Source organism: Canis lupus, chromosome 9, assembly GCF_003254725.2.
Source record: "Canis lupus dingo isolate Sandy chromosome 9, ASM325472v2, whole genome shotgun sequence".
NCBI lineage: Eukaryota > Metazoa > Chordata > Mammalia > Carnivora > Canidae > Canis > Canis lupus.
The window spans coordinates 25,198,321-25,222,933 of NC_064251.1; the positions used below are offsets into that span (position 1 = coordinate 25,198,321).

The following is a 24,613-nucleotide window of genomic DNA, read 5'->3' on the forward strand; positions in this document are numbered from 1 at the left end:
CTCCTATATTGTGAAACATAAAACACAAAAATAGATATTAAAAAACAATTCTATGAAAAAGTAAATATAAATAGGAGTTCTAATATATTATTTCTATGCCCAGTTTTGGAGATTACTGGGTTATAAAGGGTAACTTGTAATTCTAAGACTGCATTAAATCCTGAGCTATGGCAGTGGGCCAAGAACATTTCTCCACTGAAGGTGCACTGAGAAAAAGTGCTATCAGTTCATTAATGCAGGGAGGGGCTGCTGCTCCCTGGAACTTTTTTTGTACTTTTCAATAGTTCTCCCGGTAACTCCCCATTCCCACGTCCCATGTTGCCCCTCCCCAACAAACACTCAAAGAACACATAGTACTAAGTGAAGTTACAGTTCCACCTGGCCCCATCGATGGTTTCCAGCTCCAGGGTTTCCAGCCCAATTTGCCAGAAGTGAAAAACACTAAGCACAGAAAATGTTGTATGTATCAATTCTCAAGCAACTTTACCAATCCCTGTTCCTCTTCTGATGACAAAGGAGGCACTGATTTGTCAGACCAAGGTCACATGGAGTCTGAATTCAAAGCCACATCTGTCAGATACCAAAACCCAAGGTTTTCTCATACTTGCCCTAGACACATGCTGTCAGCATTTTAGGGACACAAAACAAGTGTCTGCTGTCCATATACATGATGCACCATCCAATTCCTTCACAGCACTACCTAAGAGTGTATTTTAAATTGTTACTTATTGCCAGTTTTCCCAACTATAACGTAACCCCCCATGCAGTGACCTTGGCTGTCCTACCACTGTATGCCCAGTCTAGAGCAGTGCCTGCCTTATAGGAGACCTCCAATAAATACTTGTCAGTACAGTTCTGGGATCACAGCATCACTTAGCCTTTGAAAGGCAGAGCATCCAGAAACCTTGGAATGGCAGGCTTCCAGGAGATCTGAGCTCCTAGCTCTTCCTCGGTTCCTCATTTGCTGGATGATTTCAGGCTAGCCTCTTAGCCTTAGGTTAATTGGAAGAATAGGAACAGGATTAGTCAAGAGTTAGTCCTCACATGGTGTCTATTTCATGCACTTACCCAATCCAGGCTTGTAATAAACATCTTACACAGAGGAGTAAAAGTAATCCTCATCAACACTGTAACAAAAGTACCATTTTAGTCCCATTTTACAGGTGAAGAAACCACCACAGAGGGGCTGAGACCCTTGCTGAAAGTCATGCGGGCTAGCAAGCAGTGCTGACTCCACAGGCTGTGCTTGTCACTTGTCTGTCACAAACCACGTGGGATGTGGGTTAGAGGATGAGCGATGAGCCTCTGCTCCCAGCGAGCTTAAACTGCAAGCAGGGATAGCCCTGGATGAAGCGTTCTTGGAATTCAACAACAAAGCCATTCTGCCTTAAGAGATCCACGGTAAACCTTTCAAGAGTGGTCAAACTCGCAATTTAGGTGTTGGGGGTGGCATTTTTCCCTAACGGCAACGTTCCTCCCACTTGGAGTTTGAACCATCTCCTCATACTTCTCTGTCTTCCCACTGAGCTAGAAGCTTTTTGGGAACCAGGGCTGGGGGAGGGGCGTTGGTGGTGCCTGGTAGCCAGAAAGGCCACAGGGCTGCTGAGTAAGCTCCACATCTGAATTACCCCGGTGCTGTGAGCTGGTCCTGGGCAGCATAGCCTGAGCTGTTCCCTCTCCCAGGTGCTCCTAGGCCATAAGTTCCTGAGCTGAGCTCTCCTCCATGTGAAATGTACCTCGTCTGAAGGGAAAGTACATCTCAGCTTTGGCACTGGACCGCCTGTGCTCTGGATGCAGGGGGCAGCCTGTCACCATCCTGAGGGAAAGAGAATTAAGAAATGACTCTGTGTGAATAAGCTCTCCAAAAAAAAAAGCTCTCCATAGCAATGAGCACTGTCCTATTGTATAATTTTTTGAGTATGACCTTGGGCAAATTCTTCAACTTTCCTGATCTCGGGTTCAAAGATAGAGATCCCAATGAAAGATACCCCAGATGAAGTTCTTAGCACAGTGCCTCACGAAAATGCACTAATTAACTACTATTACTAAGTATGTGCCAGGCACTGTTACTAACTACTATTATCAACAACTATTATTAAGTACGTGAGGCACTGTTCATGACACTGGGGATAGAGCAATGAATGAAGTAAATCAAATCTTCTGATGGAATGCACAGTCTAATGACTAATAACAAATATTCAGAAGTTCTGAATTCAGAAGTATTCAGAAGTTCACTATAATCATTTTTAAAAATCCTGAAAATCCGTCTGGCTTTGGCTCAGGTTGTGATCCTGAAGTCCCGGGATCGAGTCCCTCATCGGGCTCCCTGCATGGAGCCTGCTTCTCCCTCTCTGCCTGTGTCTCTGCTTCTCTCACTCTGTGCCTCTCATAAATAAATAAATAAAATCTCTAAAAAAATAAATAATAATAATAATCCAAAAAAAGCAATCTGGGAAACAGCAGAAATAAATAGTCATGGACAATATGAAGTACAAATAGTTATTTTAAAAATACCAAACAAAAACTATTTCCACCCAAGCCTTGCTAATTTGATTAGAGGATGTGTACTACCTCCACAGGAATTTGGGAATTTGGTGAAGGAATGAGTCTTTCCATCATTGCCCAAACCTCTGATTTAATGGAAGACCAGTAGCTGCAGGTGGAGTCCCAGGATGGCTCTGCAGAGAACTCTAATTTTCTAAGGCTTAGCACCGGACGGCTGAGATGGCACCCGGAGTCTGCATTGTCACATGTGTCTAATCAATTTTCCTGCCCGCCTGCTTCTATTGGAGTCATCTGGGTTTTATTTTGTTTTGTTTTAAAGATTTTGTATTTATTTATTCATGAGAGACGGAGAGAGAGAGAGAGGCAGAGACACAGGCAGAGGGAGAAGCAGGCTCCATGCAGGGAGCCCGACGTAGGAGTGGTATCCCCGGGATCACGCCCTGATCTGAAGGTGGCACTACCGCTGAGCCACCCAGGATGCCCCTCTGGGTTATATTTTGATTCAGTCTCTTTGCTGGCTGCTCATGCCACCTCCTCCTAGTCTTTTCAGGCAAGGTTAGGACAGGAATGACAGAGTTTTCCTCCAGAGCAAAAGTCCCGGGAATGTGAGACAGGCTCTCCCTGACAGTTTCCAAGGAGGAAACACGCAAGGGCAATCGGCCCTGCTTCTGCGGGCTCTCCTCCTGGGCCTCTGAATGCCATTTAGAAATATTTTACCATTTGGAAAAAAAAAATAAAAAGAAAAGAAAAAGAAATATTTGGGGATCGCTGGGTGGCCAGCGGTTTAGCGCCTGCCTTTGGCCCAGGGCGCGATCCTGGAGACCCGGGATCGAATCCCACGTCGGGCTCCCGGTGCATGGAGCCTGCTTCTCCCTCTCCCTGTGTCTCTGCCTCTCTCTCTCAGTATGTGACTATCATAAATAAATAAAAATTAAAAAATACATGAAAATAAAATATTAGGGATCCCTGGGTGGCGCAGCGGTTTAGCGCCTGCCTTTGGCCCAGGGCGCGATCCTGGAGACCCGGGATCGAATCCTACGTCGGGCTCCCGGTGCATGGAGCCTGCTTCTCCCTCTGCCTATGTCTCTGCCTCTCTCTCTCTCTCTGTGTGACTATCATAAATAAATAAATAAATAAATAAATAAATAAATAAATAAATAAATAAATAAAATATTTAAAAAAAAAGAAAAAGAAATATTTTACCATTTGGGCCTGACCAGCTGTCTACCACACCCTCTACTTTCATCCCACCTCACTTCCCCTCTTCATCAAAGGTTTTTACCTTTCCCTGTCTCTAATATTATGATTAGCCCTGATAATATCATTGGTGCTTAGAAGGAATTCAAACCAATCCCCAGCTTTCTCAATAAAGAAACAGGCCTGGAGAGGTGAGCTAACTAATTCAAAGTTATGTCATACTCTTCATTCATTTATTCATTCAACCAAGAGCACTTCTTACCCTTAAACATTTAGTTTATCAGCCCAAGCATCCATCGATAGACGAATGGATACACACACACAGAGAAATATTACTCAGCCATTAAAAAGAATGAAATTTTGCCATTTGCAACACGGATAGATCTAAAGAGTATAATGCTAAGCAAAATAAACCAGAATACTGGAGAAACACAAATACTGTGTGATTTCACTCGTACTGGAATTTAAGAAACAAAACAAATGAGGGGTGCCCAGGTGGTTCAGTCAGTTAATTGTCTTCCTTTGGCTCAAGTCATGATCCTAGAGTCTCAGGATCAAGCACCACACTGAGCCCCACCTTAGGCTCTCCGCTCAGTGGGGAGTTGCTTCTTCCTCTCCCTCTGTCCCTCCCCCTGCTCCTTCTCTCTCTCTCTCTCTCTCAAATAAATAAATAAAACCTTCAAAAAAGGGATCCCTGGGTGTCGCAGTGGTTTGGCGCCTGCCTTTGGCCCAGAGCGCGATCCTGGAGACCCAGGATCGAATCCCACTGTCGGGATCCCGGTGCATGGAGCCTGCTTCTCCCTCTGCCTGTGTCTCTGCCTCTCTCTCTCTCTCTCTCTGTGACTATCATAAATAAAGAAAAAAATTTTTTTAAAAACCTTCAAAAAAATGAACAAAGAAAAACAAAAAACAAAAGGGAGAGAAAGAGACAAACCAAAAAACCAAACTCTTGGGGTGCCTGTCTGGCTCAGTCGGTAGAGCCTGTGACTATTGATCTCAGGGTCATGAGTTCAAGCCCTCTGTTGGGTGTAAAGATTACTTAAAAATAAAATCTTTTTAAAAATGAGCACCAAAACTTTATATATATATATTTTTTTTAAGTCTTTCCAGAAAAAATGTGTAGTGAGCAGGTACTCTCAAGGCATTGGAGATATGAAGATGGATAGGATACAGACCCTGCTCTCAGAACTGTCTGGCACAACAGAACCTTAACACGAAGAATGCAATGAGATCAGGTCCAGATAGGGGAGCAGTGGCATTTTAGGATCACCTAAACCAGGTCTAATCTCTGTTGGGCTTTTGCCACCAACCACCTAGAACTCAGGATAAACCATGTAGCTGGGACCTAGGCCTGTACCCCGAGCAGCCCAGGAGCAGCAACGGTGGACAACTTATTTTGTAGAGTGAGTGTTCAGATGGGTACCTGGAACCATTACCCTTTCCAGTGAGGGAGGGCTTGCCAGATTCACAGGTGCAGTGGATGGCCAGCCCCATAACTTCTAGCCTAGCCTCTCATCTTTTGCCTGGTCCTCTGCCTCAGAAGAGAACCTTGTGCAGCATTAAGGAAGGTAACACCTGCCAACCCCTCGGGATTAGTGGGGTGATGGACACCTAGCCCAGTAGCCTTCCTATACAGAGGACAAGGTGGATTGTCCCACATGGCTCTGAGAGCTTGTGCCTCAGAGAGCAAGTAGCTGACCTGCCTTCCTGTTCTAGACTATAAAAGGAACCCAGTAGGAGGAGGAGGAAGGAAGCCAGTTGAGAATCCCCCTCCTAGTAGAGTCCACAGCCCCTGCTGGCTTTCCCAGGAGGACAAGCTCACCCCTAAATCCAATCTTCTCCCTACAGAGCTGCTGTTGTTGCTGCTTCTCAAAAGCTCAGGAGGAAGAAGCCTTTTCTTTCCTCTTCTCCCCCTCCCACATTCATCCCTCCTCCCTCCAGGGCCCAGAAGAGTACGCTCTGGTTCCCAGCAGCCTGAACCTTCCCTCCAGATGAGAGGCTTCACAGCTAAACACTGAGCTTACCAAAAGCCTACACACCCTGCTTCCAGGGTTGGCCTGTCAGGAGTCAGCCAGAGTCCCTCGGAGTTTCTCCTGATCATTCACTACCTGCAGCCAGGCTGACCATGCTTCTGCCCACGTTTTTTAATCCATCAAGGAATAATCGAAATGACTCATTAACACCTCCTGAGGATTCACAGAGCACCTTTAGTTCTGATTCTCCATTCTTCCTCCCATGGTTGCCTGGGTTGGGAATTATCTCCAACTTTGCTCAGAGAGGTTAAGTAACTTGCCCAAGGTCACACAGTGGGAAAGTGGCAAAACAACAACAACAACAAAAAAAAAACTTGTGTCTCCTGCCCAGCAGTTTGGCAGGTGCTCCCATAATCTTTATGGAAGGGCGAAATGTGCCATTTCTTCATTTCACTGGCCTGGGGGTGCGGGGATTGTGTTAGGGAGAGGAAAGCGGTTTCCCTTCCTTAAGGAACCTTTGACCTCCTTAGTTCACTCTCACTTCCGAAGAAGTTAACAAATTTAACTCTAATCGCTCCGATTAGACCCTATGCTCAGTGTATCTATTATCAGAGCAAGGCTACCGCCCCCAAGAGCCACGACGAGTCAGTCTAGTATTTTCCTTCTCAAGAGGGCAAAGCCCAAAACCCAAACCCAAACCCAAATAAATCGCTTCCCTTTGCCCCGAACCATGCAGCCCCCACGCAAGCCGCCACGAATCCCCGAGCCCTTGCGCGTCCGCAGGCGCCCCCGACACACGCCACGCCACGCCACACTGCGTTAGGGAGGCGTCGGGGAGGGGGCGCGGAGCGCGCGGGCCGGGCGCGGCGGGGAGCCGGGAGGGGGGCGCCGGGCGCGCTGCCAGGCCGCGCCGCACCGCGGGGGCCGGCCGCCCCTCGCCACGTGGTGGTGGCGGCGGCCGCGGGGTCCCGGGCGCCTTCCCAGCTGGAGAAACCCGGAGCAGCCGGGGAGGAGGAGGAGGCAGCGGCGGCGGCGGAGGAGGAGGAGGAGCGGGGCGGGCGGGAGGGAGGGGGGCTGGGGGGAGGGGTGGGGGGTGGGGAGAGACCCGGCGGCGGCGACAGGGCGAGAGCGGAGCGCGGTGCCAGGGGGGTGGGGGCACCGGTGCCCGTCTGGGGAGGGAGCAGGCGGAGGGGGTAAGCGGCGATTACAAGCAGGAACCGGCAGCAGCTGTGAGTCCCCGGCGGGGCTGGGGCGGGGGGAGGGCAGCGTCGCCCCGGCCGGCCCCGGGGTCGCAGGGTGGGCCGCAGGAAGGGGGCGGGCGCTCGGCCGCGAGTTGGCCCCGGCGGGCCCGGGAGGGGAAGGGTCCGGCGCCCGCCGCCCGCGTCCCCCCCGCCGCCCTCCCTCTCCCCCTCCGCCGCCGCTCCTCAGGCCGCACCGCCGCGGGAGCCCCCTTCCCCGGCCCGGGGACGGCCGCCTGGGGGCCGGGGCTCGGCCGGCAGTGGGGGAGGGGGCTGCGTGGTCTCGGCCCCCGAGAGGGGAGGGGCGACAATTTCTGTCGGCCGAGCTGAAGGGGTTTAAAGGGCGGCCCTTAAAGGGGCCGCAGGAGGGGCCCGGGGCCGAGCGGGCACTCCCTCCCCAGCCGCCCTCCGCGGCTCCCCGCCGGCGCCCCGGGCCGGGGGCAATGCGGAGGAGGGCAGCGCCTGTGGGGCGGCCCCGGGCACGGAGCCCTCGCCGGTGGGGCTGGGCCCGAGGAGGCGGGCTGGGGGGCTAGGGGGTGTGGTGAGCGCCGGCGGGCGGAGTTGGGGGAGGGGATTTGCCCGGGGAGCAAGGGGTTAAAGGTGGGGCCGGCCCTACAAACACGCGCACACACTCCTTACTCAGACCCGGTCACACGCGTTTGCCTGGTACTTAGTGGGGGGTGGGGGTGGGGGTGGGGGCGCAGGCCTGAGCCCTCCTCACTCCAGGCTCCTGCCGCCGGGCCGTGGGAGGTCGCGGACCCCACTGCCTCAACTCGCACCCCACGCCGAGCCGAGCCCCCTTTGCTACGCGCACACACGCTCCGGCGCGCGCGCACACACACACCTCGGACATTCCCATAGTGCCTCACGTGACACACGGCCCCGAACGTGCCCACCCTTCACACACGCTCACGCACGCGTGCACACACAAACACACACACGGCCTCCGGGCCACTTCCCAACTCCACTCCCGACCCCCAGCCGCAGCCCTGCGAAGGCACTCATTGACTGTGACACACCTACACTCATTCACAGACACACACACTCCCCCCCACACATGCCAACCACAGACACACATTCATAAACAGGGCCGGGAGAAGTACACACGCACCCCCTCGCCTACTCTCTCCGAGCCCTGAGTCATTCCTGCCCCCTCTCAGGGCTCCCCATTCCCCTACGTTGGAACACATTGGCGGGCTAGGGAATTCTTGGGCAGCCCCTTCGCAGGGCTCCCCTCTCCTCCCCACGGTGTTGTTCCCTGGGAGGTTGCTCTGGGAGGTTCCCTGGGTGTTGCTCTGGGAGGACTTCCTGTGGGTCCCAGGTCAGAGGCGAGGAAGGCCTGGAGGGTTGCCACAGCTCTGCTGTGAGTGGGGGAGGCACTTCCTTTTCCTGAACTCTGGGATCCTGCAGGAAGAAGCTGGGAAGTTGGGTGGGGTCCCCACAGAGGCCGGCCCTGGCTGTGGTGGGGTTGACTCTCCCAGAAGCACTGGGGCTTAGGGAGGAGGGGGGGGTGCGCCAGAGGCCGGGAATGAACTTGGCCTGGAGGTACTTGGGGGAGGGGCTTGGGGAATTGAGGCCTGGGGGGGTGAAGGGGGGCTGAGGAGTACATCAGGGCAGTCCCTGGCAGGGTCCTGACAGGAAGGCAGTCGTTTCCTGTCCACAGGTCTCCCTGAGTTCTGGGAGGAACTCTTCCCTGCTGCTGGCAGCCTGGCTTACTTGGCCCTCTTGGCCTTCCTCTAACCCCCAAGTCTTTGGCTGGTTGTAGCACCTTCCCCTAAAGGCAGCAGAAAAGACAGGGCTTAGTGGTTTGGGGAGGAGATGGGATGGGAGCTCCCCAGCTGCCTCTCTCGGCGGGCCACAGCATTCCCGGCCACAGCGTTCCTCGGCCCAGGTCGCAGGGGTATCAGGGACAATCTCCAGGCTGCCCTCTCCACCGTTGCTCCTGCTCTCCCAGGAGGCCCAGTGGGGGCCGAGGCACGGGCCCTTGCCATGGAGTCCATGTTTGAAGATGACATCAGCATCCTGACCCAGGAGGCACTGGGGCCCAGTGAGGTGTGGCTGGATGCCCCAGGAGACCCCTCGCTGGGGGGGGACATGTGCTCCGCCTCCCACTTTGCCCTCATCACAGCCTATGGGGACATCAAGGAGCGGCTGGGAGGCCTGGAAAGGGAGAATGCCACCCTCCGACGCCGTCTCAAAGTCTACGAGATCAAGGTCAGAACTTGGAGAAGATGGGGGAGCCGGGGGGGGGGGGGGGCGGCTAGCTGTGTGTGTGTTGGGATGGGGGCCGCCAAGGGCCAGGAATCCCAAAGAGAGTCCAGGATCCACACTCAGGAACTTGAGGGTGTCCCATGAGGGATGGGAAGGGTCAGGAAGGCATCCTGATGGCCGAAGGGGTGGGACCTTGGATCTCAAGATGTGGTTGGTGGGAGATGTCTCCAGGCTGTGTGGATCCCGAGTGAGCAGGGGACGGAGGGACCAGGACTTCAAGGCAGGTTGTGGGGTGGGGGCCCGCCCTAGGCTGAAGCCCAGCCAGGGAGCTGGGTGCCAGCTCTCCTGAGGGCCTGCCTGCCCACAGTACCCACTGATCAACGACTTTGGAGAGGAGCACGGCTTCTCCCTGTATGAAATCAAGGATGGCTCCCTGCTGGAGATGGAGAAGGTCAGCCTGCAGCAACGGCTCAACCAGTTCCAGCATGAGGTAAGCCCAGGCTGGGCTCCCTGAGCTCCTTGCTTCACGGTGTTTCTAACACCTCCCCCACACCCCAGCCCCTGTCTCCTTGATCAGAGGTGGCCGCAGTCTCCCCTAGAATGGGCTGGGCGTCTCCCACCCCTCCATTGGGTGCTGGCCATGTGGGCGGGAGGCTCGGGGAGCTCTTGGGCTCCCACATCAAGGATGGCCTGACCGTGGCATGCCCTCCCCTCCTTCCGGGCCCCATCCAGTTGCAGAAGAATAAGGAACAGGAGGAACAGCTTGGGGAGATGATCCAGGCTTATGAAAAACTTTGCGTGGAGAAGAGCGACCTGGAGACCGAGCTGGGGGAGATGGTGAGGCCCAGGGAGCTGGGGGTGCTTGAGGGTGTGACCTTTGTCGTGTGACGGTGTGCAGCCCTACGTGTGTGTGTCTGTGGGTTCCTGTGTGTCTCTGAGTGCCCATCCCCCTGGTGAGTGGGGCTGAGCGTGTCACACAAATTGCGAGTGACTCCCAGCACACCCTGGCCATGCAGCCTAGCAGACTGGGCCTCCGTGTATGTTTGGGTCTCGTGCTGGGCCGACTCTGTGCCTGGGGCACTGTGCCTGGAAGGCTGTGTGAGTGAGGGCAGAGGTCATCGGGTCTCTGTGACTGCTGGGATGGGTCTCCGCACGTGTGCGATTCTGAGTAGGGGGATGGCCACGTGTGTGAGCAGGTGGGCAGGCGTCAGAGTCAGAGCACACGGTCTCTGCCAACTCCTGCCTGTGACCTGGATCCAGTCGCTTAGCCTCTGTCCCTCCTCTGAAAAGGGTACATGGTAACAGCATTGCTGGGTTGTTCCGGGGCATCTGTGTAAAAATGCTCTGCCTTAAGAATCATAAACATTCAACATGGCCTTTAGTGTGTGCCAAGCACTGATGTGATCACTTTAGATGCATTTACTCATTTTAATGCTTATAACAAAATTACGAGGTAAGTGTGGTTATCCCCATGTTATAGATGAGACAGGCAAAGTCCAGAATGGTTGTCACATCTGGAAATAGAAGTCCTTACGCTTCTGAGGGGGTGGCTCTGTTTGGACCGAGGGATCCTGTGGTCTTCTGAGTGTCCCGTGTGTTCATGACAGGGAAGAGGCATTAACTCTAACCTTGCAAAGGGGCAACAGCCAGAAACATCTGCATTGCAGTTGTTGGGAGACAAGACCTCACACTCGTGGCCACTTCGAGTGCAGTGCAGTGGGGATGTGTGACTTGGGGCCTCAGCTCAGTTTAGGAGGGATGGCTTCCCAGAAGTGGGGGAATCCTGGGTTTGTGAAGCCCTCAGGGGTTCCCTGGTCCCACACAGACCCCACCCCTTTGTCTCTCCCCGCAGCGGGCCCTGGTGGAGACCCACCTGCGGCAGATCTGTGGCCTTGAACAGCAGCTACGACAGCAGCAAAGTCTCCGGGACGCCGCCTTCCCCAGCCCCAGCCCCCCGCCCACCCCTGGCCCACCATGTGCTGATCTGGACCTGCACTACTTGGCACTGAGAGGAGGATCTGGCTTGAGTCACGGTGAGATCTCTACGACCCCCGATGTTCCTGCCCTAGAGTCCCCAAGCCTACCCCCCTGTTTCAGCATCACTGGACACCTCTCCCTTCTGGGATTGATAGTTGACACCCCACTATAATGTCTTAAATTTCTCCCGTAATTACCGTATCCCTCTTTCCCACCTGTTCCCTTACGCAGTGTCTCCCATCAACACCCCCTCCCTTACCACCAGCTTTCCCTGGCTACCCCCATGCAGTTCTCGTGTGTGTCAGCAGAGGGCACCTGTACTCAGAATCCCCATCCTGTCCTAGGTGTTGATTAGCAGAGGCCAGAGGATGCTTGGAGATTTGAATGTGGCCAGGGAAGCCCTATTCGAGGCCACAGTATTATTTTGTCCCTGGCCTCCAGGAAGATTAGAAGTAGCAGCTCAGGCCCTCCTTCTTTATGGCCCTCAGCAGAGGCATCTTGGGGTACCTGGCCTCTGGCTGGCCCCTTTGGATCTCTCATGCTGCCACGCTCACCTGTTTCAATCTCTTCTGCTCTGGGAGTCAGTGGAGGGTCCCAGCAGCCAGACCTAGCCTGACTTTATCCTCCCTCCTGGTAGCAGGCTGGCCAGGCCCCACAGCCAGTGTGAGTGAGCTGGAGCGACGGCGGCTGGAAGAGGCCCTGGAGGCTGCCCAGGGCGAGGCCCGGGGGGCTCAACTTCGGGAGGAACAGCTCCAGGCTGAGTGCGAGCGGCTGCAGGGGGAGCTGAAGCAGTTGCAAGAGAGCCGGGCCCAGGTAAAGGGCAGGGGCACTGGCACCCAGGACCCTGCCCAGAGCTCCATAGAGGCCTGCAAATAGCCTTTAGAGGCCCAGGACTTCCTCACTGGGTATAGACTGGCCCTGGGAATGGTAAACGGCGGTGTGTGTGTGTGTGGGGGAGGGCTGGGCAAGGTTACGTTGGCATCTGGCATCTGACCTCAGTCTTCCTTCCTAGGATCTCGCCTCCAATCAGTCAGAGCGGGACATGGCATGGGTGAAAAGAGTCGGGGATGATCAGTAAGTCCCATCTGAAATCCTCTCTCTCTTAATAATCTCTGTGCCCTGGGGGTGGCATTTCCCAGGTCCCCCTTTTGGTTCACTTCTCCTGTTCTGTGTTGGTCAGAGGCCCTGTTTTCTAGCATCAGGGCAGTGGGGTTTGGCTGGCTTGTGTGGCTTTGCATCCTTTACAGGAAGGAGGTGAAGTTCTGGGATGTTGCCTTTGCTTTCTTCTGGCACCCAAACTTATGTCTCCGTGAGGTATCAGGGGCTGAGAGATTTTTTCAGCAGCTTTACTGCTGTGTTCTGTGTCCCCTGGTGAGTTTTTAGGCCTCTCTGGGGCCCCATTTTCTCTCCCAGTAACAAGGCCAGTTCGTTGGGTTAACTGTTCCCTCCCTGGTGAGGAGGAAGAAAGTGGTCTCTTTCAGGATCTGTGGTGCCTTGTTTCCTGTTTCAGGAGAGAGCTGAGGCTGAGAAGAGGGGCTTACTGTGTTCTGTAGCTGCAGGGAGGGGAATGAGAGCCTGTTCTGCTGGGGTGTCCCTTGGAAATCCAGCTGGGAGGGAAGGGCAGCAGGGAGTAGGGATGGAGCTCCGTCAGTGGGGAGTCGAATGGTGGGGGCCTCTAGGGCAGCACTGGGCAGCAAGGGAGAGGGCGATGGCAGCCTGATAGCAGTGAGCCTGATGCTTTTCACATCCGCACCCTGAACTCATCCTCTCCCGCTTTCTGAGAAGTAGAGCACAAACCTTCTTCCGCCTAAGCCTTCTCCCCTGAAACCAGTCCTGTGGCACAGGCTCCATACTTTCATTGGAGGGGAGGGCCAGGGCCCAGAGAGGGATGGGAATGAAGTCTCCAACCCACAGTATCCCCAGCTATAGGACCCCAGGGGTCCTCCTTCCAGCAGGCTTCCTTCTCACCTTCCTCCCAGCTTCTGGCCACCTGGGGGTACCCCTCACTTCTCTCTGCACCCTGGGGTAAGGGCCTGGGTGGAGCTGTGATAGTAGTGGGGTGTGAGAACCTAATTTGTGGGACTGGTAGGTGGGATCCCTCAGCTAGGCTGCTAGGCGGTGTTGGGGTGCCTGTGCAGTGGTGCACCCTAGCTTGTGGCTGAGGCTCAGAGCCCATCCTAGCCCATGTGCCCAAACTCAGAACACACACACACACACACACACATTCTAGAAGCCTAGTTTGCCTCAAAAGTTATAGCACAGAGCCTTTTATGGCTCAGTGAGTCCAACCCCCTCTTAGCAGACCAGCAGTGAAGGCTCCTCTAGCTGGTGGAATCCAGAGAGAGGACTTTTTTGGCAGGGCTGGAATCTGAACAGCCAGGCTCTGAATCCTCCCAGGGATGCTGAGTGGCTTTGCTTTACCGACTTCAGCTCTGTGACCCCAGGTTTCCCTTGTAGATTCAGAGGTCAGTCATTACTGAGAGATGTGAGAGGAAGGTGATAAGGGTGGGAGGCCAAAGAAGGAATGGTGGATTCCAAGGGGTCAGGGCTGTAAGTGAGCGAGAGAAAGAACTCCTCCCATAAGGTGCTGGTAGAGATCAGAGCATCCATGCTGCCTGCCCCTGTGGCCAGCACAGCCCCTTCCCTTCCCTTCCCTTCCCTTCCCTTCCCTTCCCTTCCCTTCCCTTCCCTTCCCTTCCCTTCCCTTCCCTTCCCTTCCCTTCCCTTCCCTTCCCTTCCCACCCCATCCCTTTGGCTTGAGGAAGCTGCACTTTGGCTTTGCCCAGGGGCTGGCCGGAGCCACTCTTACCAGAGGTGACCTCTGGCTCCTCCCCTCCATCCCGACGATTGGGACTCTGCATCGGTGCCTTCTGGACCTCTCACCCCAGAGCCAGCCAGGCTCTGCCTGCCAAGCTTCACACTTTTTTGCAAGCAGAGCATTTCTGGACAGCCCCAGCTTGGCAAGAGTTAATTCTCAGAGGAAGTCCTCACTCCCCCGGCAGTTTTATTTTCTTATAAACTCAGCTCCTTTTGGTAATTGCTTCCCGAGTGCTCCCTCCCCTGTCCTCCCACCTGAAGCCTCAGTCACCTGCTCTCAGCTCACTTTCCCCCAGCAGCCCCTCCTCTTCCTTCCACTTCGTCCAGACCGTCCAGGCTAGTGGGAGCTGTCCCTGTGGACTTTCCTAGGAAAGGACTGCAGGGCTAGGTTACGCACAGGGGGGCGAGGGAAATCCCTGGATCCAGGCTGCCCATCTGTGGGAGCCTTGTGTGTTCCTGCTTACCTGTCTCAGTTTGGATACCTCTAGGGCAGCCAGTTTTACTCTGGGAGTCCTGTTAAAATATCCTCCCTTATACTGCCACTGCGATTAATTCCCTCTACTCTCCCTGCAGTGGTCCTACCCATGCTGAAGGGACAGGCTTGTGAGGCAGTCTGGGCCCCAAAGATTCCCAGTCCTTCCCATCCCAGTCCCCAGTCCGCCAGCTCTGGTCATTAGTGTACCTCTGAAAGTGGCTGTCCAGACCAGACCAAGCCACTCTGCCACCCTCCGGGTCTGACCTCCGGTCACGATTGCCCTGCTATTTGGTCAGCCCAGCACCTAGTAGCTGGTGCCCAAGGGACAGAGTGTCCCAGAAGAAGAGCTGTTGGAGGTCAGTCAGGGACCAAAGGCAATGACGAGGGAGGGTGAGAGTGAAGACCAGCCTACTCCTTAGGATGCACAGAGGTAAAGACCGTAGGAGGAGGGGGGTCTCAGTCAAGGTGGGTGCGCAGAACCCACAGCTGCCTCCCCTCTGAGCCCAGCTCAGAGTCATAGGTCCTGGTGTGGCCCTTCTGAGGGCGTGGCTAGTGCTGAGGGCGGAGGGGAAATTGTGGAGTTGGGGTTCGTTGAGGGGGCTGGGGGCTCAAGTAGGCAGGCCCGTGAAGACAGTGAGGGCCCAGTGACGGAGGGGGACTCCCAGAGAGAAGATGGGGGCTCACTGTGAGCGATGAGGGAGAGAACCATAGGGCTTGCTTTCCCCCCCGATGTGGGGGGCTCAGTGCTGCAGCCCTGGCTCTTTTCCGCCACCCCCCCCCCAGCCCTCTCTCCGCCCACAAGCCTCTGCGTGGGCTGCGGTTAGTGGTGGGGGAGAAGTGTGAACTCGGAGAGAGAGGATGGAAACTGCACAGAGGTCAAGGGCAGTGTGGGGTGGGTCAGGACGGAAGTCGGAGACCCCCGTCCCCATGTACCCTGAACTTAGTTTCATGCCCCAGAACCAGCAGGCCCAGGGCCTCCCCCTTCACGCTTCTCACCCTCCCTACTTCCTTTCTTTCAAATCTCCTTCAGCCAGGGCAAGGGTGCTCACAGGAATTAACCCCTGAGCACTTGCAGCCCTGGGACTCCCCAAGGGTGGGGAGCAGCTCTCATTGTGGTCTGAGGGATTGGTGGGCTTTGAATCTGCCTCTGACTTTTTCCTTGCCAGGAAGGCAGAGAGCAGCTCTTCCCCACAGTCTACTGGATGGGAAGTGGTGTACACTCCCTTCATTCTTAAGCCAGAGTCATTGAGCTGGTTGGTATCTCCAAAAAAGGATCAAAATGAATGTCTGTCTTCATCCACCTGTGTCCTGGGCACTCCTGATTCTTCGTCCATGTCCATGTCCATGCAGGACCTTAGGTGAGGCAGTTTACCTACAAACTCATCCTCTCCCAGAGAATGTGGCGGGGGCATTGTCCCCTTCTACTGCTGGGCAAACTGAGGTTCAAGGAAGTTAAGTGTGAAAATACAAAGTGGGTCCTGAGCAGATGGGCCGATTGTACCTCTGTGGTATCTTTCTGGTTCAGGTTCTTCCTCAGGTAGGAGGCTCTCGGACGAGGGATGATCAGATGATTTTTTTTGACCAAACCTGATCAGTTCTGAAAGTGAAATTTTCAACATGTAAACATTTCAAAACCTTAGTAATTACGCTGGGGCAAGTGGTGTGAGCCAGGATGGTCCTGAGTCCTGGGCAAATTGGGATGCATGTGCCCCACCCCTCCCGACACCCACCCTCTGGTTCCCAGCCCAGTGCGAGCTGCTGGGCTGAGTGGTAGCTGGGGAGGCTTTCCAGACACAGCGAACATCGAGCTGTGCTGGGAAGGTGGCAAGGCTGCCACGAAGAGCCAGGGGCTCTGTGGACCTCGAGTCATAGCTGGTTGAGGAGAGTGGAGGGGCTCAAGGCGCCTAAAAGGAAGTGGTAGAGCACTGGGTTGTTGCAGAGCGACTTCCTCCTCCCCGTGGCCCGCAACCTCAAGTCCGCTCCACGGCCGGGTGCCTGTGGTTCCCTCCCCGAGGGTCGGGCGGGAAGACTGATGCTGGGTGTGCCCGTGGGTGGTGGAAAGTTTGGTCCCTAAAGTCCCCCACGAGGCTGAGCTGGCTGGGAGCAGCTGGCAGGGGTGGGGGGCAGCTCTGGGCAAAGCTGGAAGGGCTGGGAATGCTGGATGTCTGTTGGCCTCCCGAGCCTGAGTCAGCTGCTTATTCTAACCCCAGGACCAGCTCTGGTCTGATCTTGACCCCAGTCCTACCCCGACACTGATCCCAGCCCTGCCTTTAACCCTGCCCCTCGTCCTGACCCCAGCTGTGTCCACAGTCCTGATTTGATGGAAAATGGAACTGTCAGCCCCAGCCCTCATCTGAGCCTGACCCCAGCCTTGCTTGTGGCTTTGTGTCCATCCCTAGTTCCAATCCCATGGCCCCGCACTGGCCCTCATGGTGGCCCACCCAGCACGGGCACTCAGTGAACTTCCCTGAAAGGCACCACCAAATCCATGTGCCTCACAGTTGGTTTGGGGTAGAAAGAGCCTCTCAGCAGAGGAGGATGTTCCTGACTGTCCTCATCTCAATTGCTTTATCAATCACCGTTAAGATCATTATTTCTAGATGAAATTTTGAGATCCCTGAATTATTCGTGGAAAGAATGAATGAAAGGATAAATCAATGAAGGATGGAAAGATCTGCAGTGGAGGGAGTCCTCCTTCCTGCCAGCTCTGTCATTTGCACTCTGGCTCCTCTGAGGTGCCAGCTCAGCAGGCTGAGGTGCCAAGAGCAGGTTTGAATCCCTGTTTTGTGCCACCACGGCTCTGTGACCTTGAGCCAGCTTCTTAATAGCCTTGATCTTCCCATAACATCTATCACCTTCCTCTTCTCTCCGGGGGCAGGGGTGGTGATGCTCAGGCTATTGTGGAACTCCCCAGCCGCTGCCTCCTCATCTTTCCCTTCTGCCACCTTCCTGTCCCCCACCCCTTCCTGATCCTCTTGGAAGGCAGTACATTGCTAAGCGGTCAGTGGCCTGGGGGCCAGAGCTCTGTTTCAGTACCTTCACTGCTCCTCAGCTTGATGACTCTGTAAGCCTTACTTTTGTCATCTGTAACATGAGAGAGGAGTGGCAACACTTTGGGGTTGTTGGCAAGATTCAGGAATGTTGTTTAGAATGATGCCAGGCCCGTGTCAAGCACTCATAAAGATCATCTATCATTCTTTTCTCCCTAGGTCCCTCCCAGGTTCTGAGAGATGTAGATAGAACTTTCCCCCATACTTTAAGCGATAAAAAGGTGCTCCAGAGCAGCCATTGGCTGCCATTCACCTGACCCATGCTTCCCAAACAGTCGTGATGGTGGGAACTAGCATTCAGGTGTGGGCCGGGAAGCCAGGAAATGGAATGTGTATTCAGGTGCATGTGCGCAAGCCTTGGTTGTGTTGTGAAGTTGAGATTTTTTTCCACTGAATTGGCAGTGTTTTCTAATGTGAGTCATTCAGGTCGTTAGCGAATTTAGCAGCCTGGGCCTGTGCATCTTGAGGTGGGAAGAGATGCTTGAAGATAGGGGCGGTCCTGAAGCTCCTAAGGGCCAGGGGATGTCAGGAGGTCAGGCCCCACCACCTTGCTCAGGGGAGTCTTAGACATCTTTGTGAGGCTGCCCATGAGGCTGCCCGGTGCTCCAGGAGGAAGATCCTCACCTGCCCTCACCAGCCCCCTCTCCCAGTACCTGGGCAGAGCTTGGGGAGGGGCTGGGCATTCTGGGCTCTGGGCTTCTTCCCTCTACTTCCTGCTGGCCTGTCTGTTTTTCTGTGAGGAGGGTGTCAGGAGCAGGGCAGTAGGAACTGGGGTAGCTGCTGACAAGGGGAGGAAGGCAAGTGGAGAGATAGGAGCTCGGGAACTGAGTGTGGCAGGTGAGATCTCCAAAGCAGGGTGTGAAGGCAACGACCTGTATCTGTCACTGAGATACAGCAGTATAGGCGGATGGGGAGAGAAACTAGCGGCTGCTAGTCAGAGGGGAGATGCTCCCATCAGTGCCCTGCTCAGAGCCTCCTCCTCTCCCACCAACGAGGGGTCAGCATGGTGCTCTAAAGCCCCCAGTCTGATGGGGAGACAGAGCTCCTTGCCCAGTCTGCAGAGGGGAGCCTGTCTTTGGGGAGTCCCCAGTTTAACGTGGGACACACAGGCTGGACCTTCTGGTCTGATGGGGGAGATGCCATTTCTTCCCAAAGACCCATGAGATTAATCTCAGGGAACACAGGACACATCACATGAGGGCTGAGACGTGATGGGATTGAGCCTCCAGCACCTCGGCCAGGGTTCCCCAAAGGACTTCCTCCTCTCTGCTCCCTTCCATCCCTGTGCATCCCCACATGGGTAGTGAGCCCTCTCCCTAGGAAGTGGGCTTGTCCCCCAGAATCCCAGCCTCTTTGCAATAATTTGGCTTTGGCCCAAATGGGTTAAAAATAGTTTTGTTGTGGGAGGGGCTTTTGCCTCCCACATCACCCAGCTTGCCCCGGGGACTAGCAAGAGAGAACCAGCCAGTGAGCAGAGAGCGCAGAGTGAAGGAGCTCAGTCATTATCTACCCTCTGCACCTCAGCTTTTCCTGCCCTCTGAAGCCCTAACCTCAAGACTTCCCCTTCTCTCCTCCAGGGTCACACACACACACACACACACACACACACCCTGTTCCTCACACTCAACTGGCCTCACTCCAGCCTTCACTCCCTCCCTTGCACACGCATCCTCTCTCCCATGACCATTACATCAGAATAGGGACAGGCTCCTCAGGGTTTGGAGATACCTCCCCCAGCACCATTCATGCCCAGCTCCCTACAGCTCCTGGAGCAAGAGGGCATCCCCTGGGAGGAGATCCGCTAGAGTGGCTGAGCCTCTCCCTGCCACTTCCCTCCAGCCCTACCTTCCACAAAGTTCAGGAGTCCCTTCTGGACTTGGTGAGGGAGCGGGGAGATTCAAGGAAACCAAGCCCCCGCCTCGCAGGCTGTGTGTCCAAGCCCCAAACAGAGATGAAAGCAGTGACCCAAGGCGACCACAGAGAGGCATGTGAGGTCAGGAAGGGCTCCCTGGTGGTGCACAGCCCAGGCTGGGAGAGGGGAAGGTCAGTGCTGAGAGAGAGAACCTTCTGTAGTCCTGGGTCAGAGTGACCCAAAGAGAAAGGAAGAGAAAAGGAAGTGGGTGAAGTCTTTGCTAAGTTCAGAGCCTGTTCCAGCTCCACGCAGGTGGGTGCCCAGGAGGCAGTGGGAGGAAGAAATGGAAGAAGAAAGGCAAACAGATAGGGAGGCTTAACTCATTCTTTACTTCCCAACCATCTTCTGGGTGCCAGGCCTGGGCAAGGTACTGGGAATATAATGCTCCCTTTTGAAGAACTGCCAATGCAGTTCCAGAACAGGGCAATTTCTGATAAGTGCTTATTGTGCGTGGCACCCTCTGGAGGTGTGTGGTATGTAGCCGCTGCTCACAAAGACCTCCGTGTAAAGGACTCCCTGGAGATCCCGGGAGGTGCACCACTCTTAGGGGCAGCTCTGACGTGGATGCGAGGCGGTGGACTGAGAACTTGGTGGACTTGGGTTTAAGCTTATCACTTGGCTCCTCTGCTGAGCCAGAAGGCCATGTCTTTACTTACGAAAGGGGGTCTTCTTAGGCGGTACAACACTGGGGTCCCCGGCCTTTCAATGGTGAGGACTCCTCACGGACCCCTGCCCCCAACACACAGTTTGTACTCACACTTTTAGTATTCGCTCTTTGAGAAAATTCACAGTTAACTAAAAGCTACTCTAAATACAGTGCCGTTTTTTGGTGAATCTGTTTGTCACCACAGCTTCTGCATAGATTAGAAAAACATTCACATGTTTTCACATTCACCTGTATCAGATGTGCTCACATTCACATACACCTGTATCAGATGTGCTCAGGCTACAGGCAGTGCTTGGTGAACACACGCATTCAGGGACCCCTTGGAATCACTGAGCTCCCCAGCCTGTGGTCTGGGAGCCACAGCCCTAGCCTAAGGTAAGGTTCACTGGGAAGAGAGGGAGGCTCCCTGGAAGAGGCAGTGTTTGAGGTAGACCGTAAAGCCCAAGAGGATTTCTCCCTTGGGGTAGGAGGGCCCCAGGAGAGCCAGAGGTTGGGGCACAGCCAGTTCTCCCTCCACAGCGGCGACAGTAAAGCCACCTCCCTTCCCTTCCTCAACTCCCTGCCCTCTGACCTCAGGGTCGGGCAGGCTGGAGTCAAGCCTTGCCTGGGGATGTCTTTTAGGGTGAATTTGGCGCTGGCTTACACGGAGCTGACTGAGGAGCTGGGCCGGCTTCGGGAGCTGAGTTCCCTGCAGGGGAGGATCTTGAGGACTCTGCTGCAGGAGCAGGCCCGGAGTGGCGGTGAGATGGCGCCGAGGTGGGGCTGAGGTGGGGCGGGGCAGGGGAGGCCCGGAGCTGGGTCCGAGGGGGGGGCAGCGGGGCGCTGGCGGCCCGCGGCTCCCCGCCTCTGACGCCCTCTCCCCGCCACCGTCCGCCCCCCCCCCCCCCCCCCCCCCCCCGCCCGCCCGTCCCGCTTCTCTTCCAGGCCAGAGGCACTCGCCGCTGTCGCAGCGCCACTCCCCGGCCCCCCAGTGCCCCTCGCCCTCCCCGCCCGCGCGCGCCGCGCCCCCCTGCCCCCCGTGCCAGTCCCCCGCCCCCCAGCGCCGCTCCCCCGGGCCCCCGTGCCCCTCGCCCCAGCAGCGCCGCTCGCCCGCCTCGCCCTCCTGCCCGTCGCCCGTCCCGCAGCGCCGCTCGCCGGTGCCGCCGCCCTGCCAGCCCCCCAGCCCGCAGCGCCGCTCCCCGGGGCCCCCCGCCTGCCCGGCCCCGCAGCCGCGGCCCCCGCCGCCCCCGCCGCCGGGCGACCGGACGCCGGCCGAGCGCGCCTACGCCAAGCCGCCCAGCCACCACGTGAAGGCGGGCTTCCAGGGCCGGCGCAGCTACTCGGAGCTGGCGGAGGGCGCGGCCTACGCGGGCGCCCCCCCGCCCTGGCTGCAGGCCGAGGCCGCCACGCTGCCCAAGCCGCGGGCCTACGGCGAGCTCTACGGGCCCGGCCGGCCGCTCAGCCCGCGGCGCGCCTTCGAGGGCATCCGGCTGCGCTTCGAGAAGCAGCCGTCGGAGGAGGAGGAGTGGGCCGTGCCCGCCAGCCCGCCCAGCCCCGAGGCGGGCACCATCCGCTGCGCCTCCTTCTGCGCGGGCTTCCCCATCCCCGAGGCGCCGGCCGCCGCCTACGCCCACGCCGAGCACGCGCAGTCCTGGCCGTCCATCAACGTGAGTGGGGCGCCCGCGAGGGGCTCCCTCCCCTGGGCCGCACTTGCCTCTGCCCCCGTGCTCGCGTGGGTGGGCCTGGGTTCCATTCCGGGCCTCACCCTTAGAAGCTGCGAGACCGCGCACAAGTTACTGACCCTCTCTGATCCTCGGTTTACTTATCTGCCAAATGAGGGCAGTGATTATATGCCCTAAATCCATTAGAGGGTTCCTGAGAGCGAGACAGTGAGCCGAAAGCCTTCTGCTGTTACACTAGGGATGGAGGACGTGATGACTGCCACAGGTCTTGGGCCCACGCGAGGACAGGCCTGCTCATCCAGTTCCCTCCATCTGGCCTCAGAGCCGCTTCTCTTTCCCGGCTGTCCTAGAAGACAGTCTGTCTCAGGGCTCTATCGTTTCACTGAAATAATGAGCTTCCTGAATGTCAGAGCCAACCCTTGCCACCTGGAAGGACCAAAATATATTCTAAAGCCAGATAGAAAATTATTTTTGGGTTATACATTGTTTGGGATTATCCATTGCTTTGAGTTATCTGGGAGCCGTGTCTTAGTCATTCTGGGGGCATGTCTGGGTCTTGGCTTCCCTCATTATTGCAGATGCCCTGGCAGGCTGAGCATACACACCTCCTGGGGTCCTGTGCCCTGGGTTGGGGGAATGGATGCTGAACTGGTGGAAGGTGGCAGGGAGGGGGGTGGAGGAGGGATGGTGCCCAACAAAGGGTAAGCAGACCTTTTCTGCATGTGACAGCCCTGCCTTCCCTGGGTCTCAGGAAAGGGCAGGCTGGGCTGTGGGGACCACGAGGGAGGATTGGGGACCATAAGTGACTCCCCTTTCTCTCCACAGCTGCTGATGGAGACAGTGGGCTCTGATATCCGCAGCTGCCCCCTCTGCCAGCTAGGTTTCCCCGTCGGGTACCCAGATGATGCCCTCATCAAACACATTGACTCCCACCTGGAGAACAGCAAGATCTAGGGTGCCTCGCCCACCCACTGGCTGTTTCTCCATCTTCTCTCATCACCCCCAAACACTCACTTTGAATGCTGCATGAATCTCGTGGGGGGCCCCTGCCCCTTGCGACCCCCAGATACCTCCACTAGCTACTGAGTCCATGTGTGTGCCGTCTTCCCTGGTCTAGGCACCACTCAGCCCTGGCTCTTCCTGGAAGGCCAGCCGAGGCTCTCCCCAGCTCCCTGGCTTCTGCTGGGGAGGTAGGGATCTGGGCTGGGATGGGGAGGGGCCTACCCCACCCAGCCTCTCCCTCTGCCTTTCCGTTCTCAAGACAGGGTTGGATCCAAGAAGATGTCTAGTGCTTGGGCCCAGGGGAGGGGGAGGGTGTCAGAGGACTCTGGGCGCTCCCCCAGCCTCTCCCCAGATGTCCATCTTCCTCAGGCTGTGCTCTGTCCAGGGAGTGCCTCCCTATGGGGGCCCGGAGCCTGCCTTGTACACTGATACCGGTTCCTCCATCCTACGGCCAGCTTGGGGCTCTTGGCACAGGGCCCCCTTGGGGGAAGGAGGCATCTTGTTTCTGGCCATTGCCTGCAGGCTTGTCCTGTTCTCCTCATGCTCTGCTCCTCTGGGGAATAGGGAGGGTAGGAGTGGAGAGGGAGGACCCTGCAGGACTGGGAGGATTCAGCCTGCAGAGGCTGCCCTGAGGGCAGGGGGCACGGGGGACACCCTGCACCGTGACCCCCAGGCCAGGGCAGTATCTGTGCCAGCCTCCCAGGTCCCCACATCCCACTAGCACCAGGACACAGATTGTTAAGACAGATGCCCCCCTTCACCCTTACCCTAGTCGGGTCCCTGATATCACAGGTGACACCACGGGTGCCCTGGAGCCCGTGTGTGACTCGGCCTCTGTTATTTGGGTGGGTGTCATCAGCCCTGCCTCCCAGGCCGGAACCTGCGGATGGGCCCAGGGTGCTGTTGGAGATCAACTTCAAAAGAGCTAACCCCTTTTCCATCCCCCAGTGACCCACATTCCCTCTGTGAAATCTACCTCAGAGTTGTACCCTCAGAAGGATGGGTAAGCAGGAGGCCAGGGGGTCCCCAGGGCTGAGGTGGGGAGCTTCCTGCGGCAAGAGCCTGCTGCCCCACGATGAATCCAACCTCCCCCCCACCACTACCACCACTGCGAGCGTCTCCCAGGTCTCAGCCCCGGGGCCGGTGGCAGTGGGCGCTACTGTCAGTGCATGTCCCATTCTGATCCAACACTTCCAGGCCCCCCTCCCCCACCTCCTCACACCCCTCCCTTCCTCCTCAGCGCAGGGGAGTGAAGAGGTGTGTCAGGCAGGAAGGGGCCAAGGGACTCCAGAGACACATGGCATTGTACCTTGAGTGTCCCCCTAGGGTGGGGGAAGGGGAAGGGGCCTGGAGAGGGAGGTGGGGGCCCCTGAGCTCTCTGAACAAGTTGAAATCCAAATAAAACTTACCTGTTCCATCTGCTCTTGGTCTGTGCCCTCCATGGCTGAGGTGGGGGGTGGGGGTGGGGGTGGGGAGAGAAAACCCTTGGTAGCAGGAGGTTTTGCAAACTCTCAAGGAACCACAACCATAGCAAAGTGGGCACTGAACAAGGAGGAGATGCATGGGCCATCCATCCATATTTTAGGGTGATTGTGGAGACATGGGTATGCAAGTGGCCACAAATGACTTGTGACATGGAGCTTATTTAAAACAGGTATAGGGGATCCCTGGGTGGCGCAGCGGTTTGGCGCCTGCCTTTGGCCCAGGGCGCGATCCTGGAGACCAGGGATCAAATCCCACGTCGGGCTCCCGGTGCATGGAGCCTGCTTCTCCCTCTGCCTGTGTCTCTGCCTCTCTCTCTCTCTCTCTCTCTCTGTGACTATCATAAATAAATAAAAATTAAAAAAATAAAAAAATAAAACAGGTATAGAGAGATCCCTGGGTGGCTCATTGGTTTGGCGCCTGCCTTTGGCCCAGGGCATGATCCT

General features: G+C 56.3%; 1 protein-coding gene across 4 annotated transcripts; it reads left to right on the forward strand.

Moving 5' to 3' along the window:
• Nucleotides 1-6,650: 6,650 nt before the first annotated feature.
• TBKBP1 (TBK1 binding protein 1) lies at nt 6,651-24,107 on the forward strand. Of its 4 annotated transcripts, none has more exons than XM_025440087.3 (10): nt 6,651-6,904; nt 8,868-9,127; nt 9,492-9,614; nt 9,857-9,961; nt 10,977-11,157; nt 11,739-11,914; nt 12,114-12,175; nt 20,644-20,762; nt 20,947-21,668; nt 22,509-24,107. In XM_025440087.3, the coding sequence occupies exons 2-10, from the start codon at nt 8,903-8,905 to the stop codon at nt 22,635-22,637; spliced, it is 1,842 nt and encodes a 613-aa protein (XP_025295872.1). In that variant the 5' UTR covers nt 6,651-6,904; nt 8,868-8,902; the 3' UTR covers nt 22,638-24,107. The 4 variants fall into 4 exon arrangements, with proteins under 4 accessions (XP_025295872.1, XP_025295873.1, XP_025295870.1 ...); XM_025440088.3 differs by lacking the exon at nt 6,651-6,904 and adding an exon at nt 7,598-8,458; XM_025440085.3 differs by lacking the exon at nt 6,651-6,904 and having other exon boundaries at nt 8,472-9,127.
• Nucleotides 24,108-24,613: the final 506 nt, after the last annotated feature.

Bases quoted from the DNA above. Each gene is read 5' to 3' on its own strand.
- TBKBP1 (XM_025440085.3), top strand. From the start codon at position 8,732: ATGGGATGGGAGCTCCCCAGCTGCCTCTCTCGGCGGGCCACAGCATTC. The intron at 9,615-9,856 runs GTAAGCCCAGGC...GGCCCCATCCAG, and splicing joins TCAACCAGTTCCAGCATGAG to TTGCAGAAGAATAAGGAACA. The intron at 12,176-20,643 runs GTAAGTCCCATC...GATGTCTTTTAG, and splicing joins AAAAGAGTCGGGGATGATCA to GGTGAATTTGGCGCTGGCTT.